Genomic DNA, 13,864 nt, shown 5'->3' with positions numbered 1-13,864 from the left:
TTTTCTCTATACAATGACAACTGAATCAATCGTGTCATGCAAGTCACATGCAAGCCTATGTAGCATTCTGAGAATCTGTTCCAGTGTTTCTGTTGTAGAGAACATTTTGCTTCTGAAACAGTGTTCTTTTGAATTTCACTTCTTCTATTATTCTTCTATTATTAGAGAGAGTTTAAATTCTCAGCTTCCCTCCTATATTTGTCACTAAATGTCTGCACAAAAAAACCATAACTCTGTTACAGCTTTTGGGAGTTTGCAACAGCCTTTTTCATTCGTTGCTACATCTGCCACAAGAGTAAGCCTAAGAAAATCTTTAAACAGTTCTCTCAGGTCCCTTGCATGACTTTAAAAATCTTCAATTAGTGCATTTTTTTTTCTGATTAAATGTACCAGAAATAACACCAAAACATATAAAAGAGATTTCCAAAGAGCTTTGCATGGGAGGGTGGTGTATTCAGGGGCAGAATATTAACAGTGGAAAGTTTTGTATTGTGCCAGACTTCTGTGGAGTTTGCTCTTTTACATTTGCAGAAAATAACTCCACTTTTGCGTTTTTTTCTGTTTTCTGTACAAGTGTCTACTTTAGATTTGCATTTTTTCCTCCTCTGCTAGCCATTGTCTTACCTTTTTAATGCCATTTTCACCCTAATGGTACTTACTTGTTCCTTCACTTTTCTACAAGCCTGATCAAATCTGCAGTGCTGCAATTTAGTAATGCTGAAAAGCACAATAAATTAAAAAAACTCAACTATATTATGCCTTCCATTTTGTCCATCCTGACAATAGGGCTGTAGCCCCATATCACATGTAGGGCACCCCCACCCCATATCACATCGCCTCACCTCTTTCAACCTGCATTCTTAATTTAACTCTTAATTTAGTAAGTTAGTATTTTAAACAAGACAGTAATTTCTATTTCTCACCTGGAAGAAGGTGGAGAGTAGATTATGAGTTTTGAGCATCATGTGATGCTGTAATACTTTCCTCACTTCACGAACAAGGTAGGTCAATTATCTAGTAGAGCAGATTAACTGGTGACTCATTTAAAGTAGGTCTTATGTATCTGTTTTCATACTTTTTGTGCCTTGATCCTGGGTGTCCTTTCAGACGTGGACTCCCTGACATCCAATATGGTTGGTATATACCTGTCTGTATCTATAGTTTTCTGTACAAGAACTTGAGCACATCTCTCCACATTGAAAACACCACCTCATTCTTTACACCATCAATCCTGAAGTTTCATATTTAATTTGTTTCCTTTTTACAGAAGTGCTGATAATCTAGTCATGCTTCAGAGTGCAGGGAAAGAAAACACTCTTTGCTGAATACCCTGTCTTAGTTTTCCTTGATTCCCTTTCTCTTCTAACAGCTTCCTCCAGACATGAGAGGGATTGGAAACTGTGTTTAGCAGAGGCTAGTGAATCTCTCATGTAAACTGCTAACTTGAGCAAGATTATCAAAACCAGAATTATAAATACAGATTCTTCTATCTAGATATCTAAATAAATTACTGGTTTCTCAGAAGACATAAGCACTGGGCTGATCTCAGTGAGTTACAGGCTATTACAAAATGTTCCTACGTTTTGTCATTCAATATATAAAAATTCTCAGGCCCCTCTTGGTAATGAGCCAGCCCAATCTATTTTTTAATTAGGCTTTCCAGATAAACTTGTAATATTTCTTCTGCATTTAGAAAATGCCATCATTAAATCTACCATCAATGTACAAAATCTCTTTGCACAAATCAGAGCACATGTATGCATGTGTATGTGTTTATGTGACTTGTAAATAAATAGGAATACAAACAAACCCACAAGGCTCAAAAAAGTTTTAAAAAACTAAAGTAAAAGGCAGAAACAGTTAAATATTTATATCAGGGAAAGAAAAAACAAAAACAGATAAATGATAACTTGGATGTCTTCGAGCTGAGCCTTCATGGCAAGATTACAATGCTAAGTAAACAGCTAAACTTGCTCCATTCATATGAGGATCAGTTATAATTTTTGTGCAACAGCACGTTTCTTCCATAATGTTTCCTAGCTTTATGCAAACATTTTGCTTGCAAAGAAAAGCAAATATAAGGAATTTTCTGCAACTTATTAGCTGGACTTGAAACTCAGTGAAGACCTTCCCTTCCATGCACACAAATAATATGCAAGTTGATTAAGGTATTATTAGCAAGGTGATTGTATTTTTTTAATAGGCTGTTTTTTCATTTATTGAAATCACAGTCATATTAATGAACAGGCTTCTTATCTAAAAAGATTGAGTTGACAGTGCAACCTGTATTAAAACTCTTCATTTACTGGGGTAGCATGAAAAACATACAAGACAAACACTTCTATTTCTCACCTGGGAGAAGTTAGAGTGTACAGTGGTTAGTGGGATTTAATTCTCATGTCTGTTTTAGGCCTGATTCAAAGACATTGCGTTCATGGGAAGAGTCCCATTAATTTCAGGAGTGTGCTCAGTACTATTACTGCAATATCTTTGGGCATTGTGGGGTAGAGTGTCACTAGTTGACTTCATATAGATAGTAGCTATTTCTGTGTTTTCACTGATAAGCTGGTGGACAAACTAGGTTTTAAATTCATTCCTCTTCCTCCATCCTCTTTGCACTGTTGTCAGTTCAGTGTAAACCTGAAAGTACTGGGTTTGCTCTCCATTTGTAAACAATTGCCTCTTGTCCTATCTCAGTACCAATAAGAATTGGCTGGCTCTATCTTCTTACTCACTTATCAGATAGGTCCCTCCTGAGCCTTTTAGCTCTAGATTAACCAGTTCTGGTTTTCTCAGCCTCTCCTCTTACAGAAGATGCTTCAAACCCTAAATCATCTTCACTGGACTTGATTCAGTATGCCCATGTCTATTCAGTATATCTATTATGTCCATTATTCAGTAATATTCTAATATTCGTTCTAATTCATAATGTTCTATTATGTCCACTATTCAGTATGTCCATATCTATTCAGTATGCCTATTTTACAGGGGACTCCAGTACTGGAGCCAACACTGAACCCAGCTGTGTCTCACTGGGGTTGAATAGAAGGAAAGGATTCCCTCCAGCCCTTGTCCTGCTGGCAATGTTCTCCCTAGTGCAGCGTAGATCTGTTGGTCTCCTTTTGCATGTGGTTGCATTGCTGGCTCATAATTTGTATCTCCAGGAGCTTCTCTTGTCTTAAGGAGGAACAAATCACTAGTAATTTATGAAGTATACTAATAGGCCAAAGAGATGAAATCTTTTGTATCTGTCATGTATTCAGTTATATTTCTCTAAGTCCTAAATTTCTTTTAAGAATGGGGTGTCCTAAGTTGTTTTGCTACATCAGGCATCCAGACAACTGTAATTCTCAAGCACTTCCAAATTGGACGAATGTGAACAGTTGGAGTCCAAAAGCTTGTCATAGCTCAAATACTGATTTCCAGCTCCCTTTCCACTAGTCTGTAAAGCAGGCATATAAAATATAAATACACAGATTCACTTGTCTGTGTATTTGTAAAACACATGCCAATAGACACATATCCAAGCTAAATTTTAACAATGTTGCTTATGCTGATTTCATGTCTGATTAAGGGTCACTATGTTGTCTTGTTTGACATTCTAATTTATAGCATAATAGCAAAGCAGTAAGAAGTTCACTGAAGTATTTTCTTGTTGGTTTTGCACAAAATTACTAGATCTGAGTATCTAATATAAATAATAAAATAAATGATATAAAAGTGCAGTATCAGTCAACTATTACTAACATTCTATTTAATCACAGTTCCATTTAATCACATTATTTTTCCAGTCTGATAATTAGTGCTTAGATTACTGTCATAATTCACCACAAATTGTAAGTCTTCCCTCTCATAACAAAGAGAATTGGGTCAGTGTAAAAGTAAAAACTTGGTTTTTGCTTACTTTGCAAGTCATAGCCATAAAAGTGTAGTCATATAAGGTGACTTTTAGAATAACACTAATTTACAAAATATGAAGAAGAAGGAAATTGGAAAGTAATTGAATATTGTTTATGCTGGAAAGAGCACAATTAATGATTTTATGTTACACTATATTATTTTTCACCCATTAAAGGCAGATTATGTTCATGCTGTGTTCTGTGCCTCTGTGGGATTTGATTTTGGCAAATTTTCAAAGTTGTAATCCTTACATGATCCTAAATAGGAATGATTACTGGGACTTAGGTGTCATCAGGCCAGCTACTGTGAACAAGTGTAACTCCAAAGATAGAGAACTGGATTTCACAATCATCTGTAGTTTATGAAATTGTATTGTAAGATAATTATCTTATACATTGGACAAGATATACCATTTAGAGTTGCTAATTTTACATTTAGTTCTGCTTCTATTGGTTACCTGAATTAGTGCCAACAATTATAATTTGCATTAGTATTGCAGGAGAGTTGGTATACTGTTAATGCCATAATGACAGTCTGAGAAATCCATGTTTTCCATTAATATCTACCCGTGGTAATATGACACTAGCTAGAAAATGACCCTGATTGACTTAGCTTCTTACTACAGAGCTGTTGTGTTTCAAGAGCACCCAGTTCATGAGTATCGCCTGCCATCCCTGCTGAGTTGACGCAGTCATGTAATAATGAGTCCTCATTATTTTTGCCCCATGTTTTTGAGTGATTTTCCATTTCATCGATAGTGAATTGCAAAACTTTATTAATAAAATAACATCTTTGCTAGTTAGTTTACTTGGCTGACATAGTGCAGCAGTATCCCTGCAAGTACTATGTTGCAGAGAAAGATAAATATATAGATACAGATTTTTTTTATTTTTTTTTACCTGGAAGTATAAAAAGCATGTGTTTTGATAAGAGAATATGTTATTCAGAGATTGACTTTTTTATGTAATCATATTTATTGCAAGTCACTTAAAGATACGGTAGTGAAAATCACAATTACTATATCATATGACAATCAAGTGTTCCTGAAAGTCTTCATTTTTGCAAGCATAACTCGTTTGTGGGTTTAACAGAAATTCAAAAGAACATGGAAAACAGGTCTATTGAATACTTTACATCTGGAAAAATTGAGTCAGCTATCTGAAGTTCTTGTAAGAAAAATTAGAAGAAAGGCTACTTTCCCAAAAAACTTGTGTGAATGAGTAGGGATAGCTGCGTTCATAAGCATGTCTCTTACCCGTGCATGTCTATACCAGTGTATGCTTACGTTATTTGTTCCATTTCAAGCCTCTTCTAAATATTAGTTCAAAATATGATTTATAATAGTAATCTTGCTGTGATTTCTTCTGGTGTCTAGGCCTTGTGTCTTATGTCAAAAAGGAATAGAGTGCTTTAGCTTTTTCACTGTGTTTTAATGTTCTCCATCTGCAATCCCTCCCATATGATACTAATATGGTACTGTAGAGTGTAAAATTTAGAGACAGATAAAATGCTGAGGTATTTTTCAAAGTTTGTGAACAGTACACTGCAATTTAGAAGGATGAAAATTACACATCTGATTTGTACACCTGCTAGTAGAAGTCAACAGATTAATTCTGAAATAGCATATTTTGTTTTATTCTTTGTTTGTTTTTAGTTCAGATGAAAACCTTCACATTGTGGAATCATATATTCTAATGATTTCATAACTCTGGTTTTCTGAAAGGGTATTTTGGTTGGGGTTTTTTTTGTTTGGTTTTTTTTTGGTGTTTTTTTGTTTTTTTGTTTTTTGCAAGGAAATACAGGAATGAGTAATTTAATGCCATTTGAAATACATAGCATTAATACAAGACTTTAAGTCAGTTCACCTAGCTGCAAATCAAGAATACCAGACAAAAAGCCAACTCTTCCACAAAAGATCTCTTTCTCTTGTGGGTAATCAAGCTTGCCTTGTCAGTTGTGCAATAGGCTTGCTTCTGAAAATCAAGGTTTCCTTTCCAAAGAAATTATGTCCCTGACACAAGAGTGTCAGGGATCTGACCAGTGTATGTCATTGAGTGAGTGAATGGCTGCGTGATTTCTGGGTTGCTGGCAGGGCTTAAACCACGACAGTTCTTTTTGGTTCCCAACATGGGGCACGAATTAGTCCACTGGTGTAGCTGCTGTACTTAAGAGTTGGATTAGCTGCGCTGTCTGTTAAGGTCAAAGTCTGGGTAGCTACCGTACTTGTCACTGAAGCTGGTGTAGCTGCTGTGCTTCGAGCTGGAGTAGCTGCACTGTCTGCTATGATCAAAGTTTGAGTAGCTACTGCACTTGTTGCTGAGGCTGGTGTAGCTGCTGTGCTTACAGCTGGAGTAGCTGTGCTGTTTGTTGCTTTGCCATCAGATCCAGGAACATTTTTTTCCTTTTGAAGGTGCTGGATAGTGTTGAACAGGACTCTGTAAGCATAGGCCAAGCCCCAGCACGTTGACATGATTTGTCCCTCTCTGGTATGACCAGGATGACAACACACCTCATTTAAGTGTTTTACTAATTCTTCTGGATTTTGCACTCGTTCAGTGGTGAAATTCCAAAGCACTGGAGGGGCCCACTTGCCTAGACACTTGCCCATACTGTCCCACACACCCTGCCACTCATGGCTGTCCAGCCTCGGGGAAAATCTCCTGGTCCTCCTATATCATTGTCTAACCCTAGACAAGGCCCATACCCGACTCTGCTTAACTCTTGAGATCAGACAAAATGGTCGTGGATAAAACAGACTCTGTATTTGTGCTGATATCAATTGCCCCTGTATGCAAGGGGAAAAGCGAAAAAGAGGCAAGAAAGATGAAGCAAGATGAAGAAACAATGTACTCACCACCCTGGACAGCATACGACCAGGAGTTATTAGTATGTGAATCAGAGGAAGAAGTGGTGACGTCTTAACCCCGAACCTCAACCGAGCTACGGAATTTGCAAAAAGATTTTACCCATCAACCAGGGGAGCACATCATCACCTCATCACCACAAGAGTGTCAGGGAGGAGCAAGACTGGTGGTACCCTGATGGCTCTAACAAGGTACCACTTGGAGTGGGATGTCTCTTCCTTTACTTAACTGTAGGGGACCTCAGTGACTGGAAACCAGCAGATGCTTTGAACGGGAGCACTTACAGGGAAGATAGGAATGATTCAGTCTCCCTGAGGATATTAAAAGAGCACAAAGTTAGTTTTGTATCCTAACTATTTCTGTACAAAATTTTTGCTGTGAAAATTAGAATAGTTTTTACTCTTAACAGTACATACTTCTTAAAAGGTACCTCTACCCAGCTGAAAGAGGTATGTGGGAAAAGAGGCTACACATTAGGAAGAAAAGTGTGTGTGTGTGATGTAAAACAGAGTCTACATGAGAAGGGCAACAATACACTCAGAGAAATACAGGGTTTAAAACAACAATGGAGTGAAGGGTATGTGTTTCAATTGCTTTACCATGCCCTGATAAGACAAAATGGATGTATTAAATCCAAACTTAAATAGTGTTGTACTCCTTAAATAGTTTTTTTATGTTAAAATCACTGTAAGGTACTGATAATGTGGGGATAAAACTGTTGCAACTTTAAAAAAAAAGGGGGGGAAGGTATACTTTCATTCTTTTTAGAAATGTTCTGATGAATGTTGCCCCTGTGCAGTGTTTGTTGTTTAGACATCAGATATTCAAAATAAAAAAATTAAACATTACGCACAAAGAATATTATATCCAGAAATTGGCAGATGTTCTCCATGCAGAGTGCTATAGGGACATTGTGTTAATGAATAACCTCAGCTGGTAAATGCAAGCATAAAGCAGATTGGTAATGAAAAGGCAAACAAGCACTTGAAGATATAGTACATAGGGAAAAAAAATAGTGTTGTTCTTTTCAATAACAATATAAGCTCCAAAATTACGAAAGTGTCTAAAAAGATGGTTGAATCTCATTTGCAACGATGTTCTTGAAAATGTTTCCATTTTACTAACACTGATTGCTGATGATAACAATAGGGCTTGTGAACTGTTTTCGTTGTAAAAATGTTTGAATTTCTTTCAATGTGACTTTAACATTGGGGGTTTAATACTTAATTTAGGATTAATTCAAGTATCCTTCATTCTGGGAACAGTTACAATGTTTTCTGTTCTAAACATGAATGTATTCAAATTTAACTAGCTTTTTTATCACACCAGTGAGGATACAAATTAAAAGAAATATTGTTTTTTCCAGTTCATGACCTAAAGTATTTCCTCTTTGTGTGGAGACATGTTAAAAATAAAATCTCCAGACAAATAACATCTCAAGTTTGACCTACTGTATACGTGATACATTCCTGAATTGCCCAATGCAAATGTCTTAAGACAGAAATTAAGATAGTAAGTACCCAAGTTTTGATTTCATAATGGTAAAGCTATTTATATTTTTGCATTCTAATTTGGAAGGTAACTAGGTGTCAGTGAGGAAAAATGTGAAAAACCAGATGCAAAGGAAATACTGTGTTTTCAAAAGAAAACAAATTAATTGTTAATATCTTTCTGGCTTTAGATCATATCACACTTCAGTAATAAAATCTCAGAATATACACACAAGGGAGATGCAAAAAGGACAAAAGCTCTCAGAAAATTATTAGATAATATCAAGGGATTAATCTTCTGATAATATTTATTTAGTATGTTGTATTGGGTTTCCAGCTCAAGATTAGCTTTTTTTATTTGTATGTGTTAAATTTTTGGTATTATGCTTAGGCTTTCATGTATACAATTTAATAGAGCCCCAGCCAAACAGAAGGTGATTATTGTGTTATTGAGTAAATTCTAAAAGTAGAAATTGTAGTTGAAGTGTTAAAACTTCTTATGACAAGGTTGATGTCAACAGCAGTCAGAACCACAAACCATTGCTATGACTTCTGAACAGAATAGCTGAATTCCATAGTGATAATATTATTCTTTTCTGAAAGAGGCATTTGCCTGCAAAGCCATCCTGTTGTGTCAAGCTTGAATATCACTTTGAGCAATGTTTTGTCACTTCTCCATTTCAGCAGATTCTCCAGCATTATCAATCTGTTACATGCTGGATAAACATAGCCCCATGCCATGAAGGAGGCCATGTCTCCTTTGTTAGCAGACACCTATTTGATCCATTGGGTTTTCTGCATCCATGCAGATTAGAAAAAATAACTCTTCTGACATTTTCAAATTTCAGACATCAATTTAACATCAGTTAAAGTGAAGATACATGGAGTTTCAATGAATCATTTGGGACACTGTGTTTTCAGTGTGAAAGAAAGTGAAACAACCCATTCTACTGATCGTTTTGGTGTTTTGAGGTAATATTCTCTTGGGGTCATTCTAAAATCAGTTCAGGTTCATCAGGAGGTCCTGCAAATTCATAAGCTTTGTCAGCAACCCAATCCAAAATATCATGTTGTAATAAGAAATGAAATACACAGTTTTCCTGGGATTGGCCTTTGCTAAGTATGCTGTTCATAACTCTGCCATGGACTGACAGATTTGTATATCTGCTTTTCTAAGATTTAGTTAACTAAACTTCATCACCTCTGTCTACACATAAAGACCATGTACACCATGTTTTATATGACTATTTTTCTATACATTTCCTCTAATCCTAGCAGGAATAATTTAATTCATGTTTTGCAATGTCTTTGAAGCAGTCTATAAAAAAACCTGCTTACAGAATCTAACTAACTAGAGAAGTCAATGTATAGCCTCAAAACCAGTTTATTGACTACCAAAAGAGGCTGATTTGAGCATTTATATTCCCTACTTCTTGGACACAATAAATTAATTATATATCTTTGTTTCCATTTCTTGAGAAGGATTTATAAAAATATTATTTTAAGTGAGTTAATGGAACTTCCTCTTTTCTAAATTCCTATTATGAAAATCCACATAGGAACCAGTGGGGTTTTTCATATTCCTAAATTTTGAGGAAGGTTGTTTCACTGCTAACTTTTGTGTTAACTTTCTAGGAAAAAGGGAAAAGAGGGGAGGAACTCCTTGAGATTTAGTCCATCTAACTGAAGGTCTTGCTTTGAGTTGCTGTTTTGAGGACCTTCTCTGTCTCCAGTTGCTACAGATGGAGTATAGGGAAATAAACTTCATAAACCAGGTGTTTCAGACTGCTATGTGAATGCCCCTCATCTTTCTCTCTTTCCTGTCAGAGGATCTGCCATTTTGTGTTTACTAAAATATTCATGTATCTCATGTATTCTCAAGAATTTCCAACCAAGACACAAATCTCTTCTCAGAATTGACAAAACATGGTTATGCTGATGAGTTCCACAAGGAAAAGCAGTTGTGGTTATCCTCAGCTGGAGAATGGCTTCTTTGAGCTTCCTTTTCTACATTTCAATCATACATTAACCTTCATCATTTTTATTTGTACAATGAAATTAACTTGGGGTGAATATCTGGAGGAATGGTTAGTATAAGTAGCTCTTTAAAGAGTATGTGTATCAAGAAAACGGTAATGGTGCATTTCTGCTAAACAACTGTGCTTTTTAAAAACTGAATTTTGATAATGGCTGTATATTAAATATTTTTATGTATATAAATATATATATGTATATATATAATATATATTATGTATATAAATATATATAGTATTTTTATGTATATAAAATATTTTCACAGCAGTAAGTCAATGCTCACTGATTACACAAAACTGTATTTTTCCTGAAAAAGAGATTTTTCTCATTATTCTCCTTATTGTACTTTTATGCTAAATTTAGAAATTGAACTTTCTTAAGCTTACTCTTTCCAACTAATGCCATTTCAGAGTTAGCAATTGTATGTTCTGTTCTTTAGGAAATAACAGAAGATCGGGATCGATCACGGCTGGATTCAATGGTGCTGTTAATTATGAAACTGGACCAGCTTGACCAGGATATTGAAAATGCTCTCAGTGCAGGCTCTTCCCCATCCAGCACCCCGACATACAAACGGAGGCATATACCTGTAAGCCATGTTGCTTACTCTTTCTTATTATTCTAAGTAGAATCTGGTTTTATTTCACCTTTTCTCTTATAGTCCTCACATTTTTCAGCTCCTTGGTTTCAGAACTAAAGCTCTTTTTGTAAAGAATTTGTCTTGCATTTTTTTCTATGTATATATGTTTTGAAGGCAGTAATATTGGCATTCATTGTTTCCTTCTGGTATCATCATTTCATAAATTCATTTCATAAATGAAGAGCTTCAGAGCTCCCAGATGAAAAAAGGAAGAGCCACAAAATTCAGAAAATATCTGTTTCTCTAATTATCACTTACTGAAAATGCAGAGTCAGCACGAAGTCAAGATCACACCAGTCTCAGAACATATGTGTATGTCATTTGAAATTATGTAGTTAGAACTAAAAGCAAGTCTGAGCTACAGGTCTTGTTTTTCTGCTAGTGGGAGGGTGAGATTTTTGGTATATACACATATTAAATCCTCTGTCATTCAAAATAAGATTCTGGCAGAAGTGTGTACTTTAGTTATTTAAATTTCTTCAATTATTTCATTTATTTAAATGTGATAATTCTTTGCTAAGAGTAGTCTTAAGGGATACCGGGCAGCTCACAAACATGATTGATGAGTTCTTTCTTCCTGAAAAATGTTTACACATGTAACTATGAAGAACATGAAATAGCTGACCCAAGGTGTTCTCATGCAGCCTTCCTAATTTCACCCACATGTGGTGCAGCTGTTTTTCAATTTAAGAAACCAGAGAAATACTGCACCAAGATTTCTAGGTGAACATTCAGGTCATTTCTTTTTGTTAGGGGTATTTTCTTTTAAATAATGAGGGTTTTTTCCTATTGAAGTTAGACTTCATTATTGCTTTATAATCAAGTGAGTGGTCTGTAGGTGAGAAAAGCTTTATTTAAGTTTCAGTGGGTTTGGTCACCTGAGGATTATATATTGTACCATTTTTAAAGGACAGAACTTAATTACACCTTTAATAGTTAAACATCTTCCCTGTGGATATCAATATTCTTGCAGTGTCTTCTTAAGCACTGATGGTACAGGAAAGCTGAAATATGATGTACGGTGTTTACATCTGTTCTTCGTATGTCATCAAATTTTGTGCCAGATTTTAGCTAATTTGTTACAATAATAAAGAGAGTTGAGACTACCTATATAAGTAAGCCTGAATGATAATCAGAGGTGGCACCTGTTTCCGTGCTGCAGAGCAGCCCTCCAGAAAGATAGCTTTCACCAAGCATGGAATAGATGCTATTTATATATACTGATTTTCTAGGAATTTTTGGGCCTTTGAGTATTATGAATCAGAGGATCAAAAGATTTGTTTTTCAGGACATTCATGCATTGTGTTCAGTCTCATATTGATTTTATAGTAAAAAAAAAGCATTTGAATATTATTCAGAAATATGGATAATAGGGTAGGAAGTGTGGTTCTGCAGCATAACTCTGCTAAGCAGAATCTTCTAAGAGTAGCTGTACCCGAGCTGACTTCTACAGAGGCATTTCCATGGCTCTGCTGCATTTCCCAATGCTTCCATTGCATTCCAAGGCTCACTGGCAAGAAATATCTGACACAAATGCATGGTCCTACCTGGAATGCAGCTTTGTCTCAAATTTCTAACCCTTTTCAGAAAGCAGCACACTTGCATACTTGGTCCAGAGGCACCTATCTAACTGGCGTCTACTGTTTGGCAGACCAGAGACTTGACTGGAATTACTGAATCAAAGGGTTGCCACTTCTTCCCAGTTCAGGAGCACAACCCCAGAGACATCTCTGCCCATATTTCATCTATTCTAGGAACCTGATATTATGAAACTGATTTTGTCTGCAAAGAGTTGGCTAGGTTAATAGTTCAGGCTTTTTTCTGTGTACTGTGTAGATACAGTCACAGAGGCTGCACCTCAGCAAATAATCCTGACAGTGTATGGCTGGTTCTACACATAGGCAGCTCTTTGCCAGATATGTGTCACAATTTATCTGCAAGCAGTATAATCCTCTGTCCTCACTCTTCACAGTAAATCAAATGTGCGCTATATTTTTACTTCCTTAACAATAAAACATACTATATTTCTTCTTTTTATTCTCAAAAAAGAAATGTAATCAGTGTCATTAAAAGTAAAGGCATTTTAACCAGAAATAGCATTTGGCTGATAAGTGTCTGCTGATTCCAAAATCAAGGGAGCTGTACCTCTGAATTGTATAAACTGCTGGATGGTGATGTCATTTCAGCTGTGCAATGGTTTACAGATGTTCACTGAGCTTGTAATGCTGCCAGAGACAGAAGGTGGGAGCACACAGGAAATACTGAACATCAGAGAAAAATGTCAGACTTCTGCATCCCCGAACTGATTTCTCTTACCTTGCATTATAACATTTAGGGGAATTATACCTTTGATGTTAGTGGTGATTTATAATTTCAGAACAGCAGCTAATGCAAACCACCACCTTGAAAAAGACAGCAAGTGAATGTGTATGTAATGGAAAACAATAAAGGGAACTACTCTTAAACAGAGAGTTAAGCATAGCTATTTAAATGAGTCTGTCTAAATACTTCCTTTATTTAGAAGAACTAGATTTTTCTTTCATAGCCACAGTTACTAAAGAGACTTGCAACATTTTTTTACAGGATGTTGAATCTGGTTCTGAGAGTGGAGTGGATGTTGCTTCAGTAAGTCATTCGCAAACAAACTTGTCTCCTAACATCCACACTCCTGATGTAGCATCTCCCTGTTCAGTAGCCAGCTCTGGAGCTAAACCAAAGACTGGGGTGAGTACAAAGATTATATTTTCTTAACTTCACTCATGATATCGGGTTGGAAGTGAAGATGTTTCATACTATTCATTACATGAGTGTACAACAGTACATGTGTGCCACTGAACAAAAAGGACTAATAATTAGGTTGTCTCAAGGTGTCCTTTCAGTGGCAAGTAATCCTAGAAGTTTCACATTTAGAAGCACACTATTATCAGTTGAGGTTT

General features: G+C 35.9%; 1 protein-coding gene across 1 annotated transcript in view; it reads left to right on the top strand.

Annotated features, from left to right (window-relative positions):
• DLC1 (DLC1 Rho GTPase activating protein) overlaps window positions 1-13,864 on the top strand; it is a gene marked incomplete at its 3' end in the record, with an annotated part of 214,437 nt that overhangs the window by 30,231 nt on the left and 170,342 nt on the right. Inside the window, exons 2-3 of the mRNA XM_080639214.1 lie at window positions 10,728-10,877; window positions 13,512-13,652. Coding sequence (XP_080495340.1) covers window positions 10,728-10,877; window positions 13,512-13,652 — 291 coding nt within the window. The remainder of the gene's footprint in view (window positions 1-10,727; window positions 10,878-13,511; window positions 13,653-13,864) is intronic.

This window comes from Psittacula echo (assembly GCF_963264785.1).
Source record: "Psittacula echo genome assembly, chromosome: 1".
In the NCBI taxonomy this organism is placed as follows: domain Eukaryota; kingdom Metazoa; phylum Chordata; class Aves; order Psittaciformes; family Psittacidae; genus Psittacula; species Psittacula echo.
This window is presented reverse-complemented; position numbering and strand designations above follow the sequence as displayed.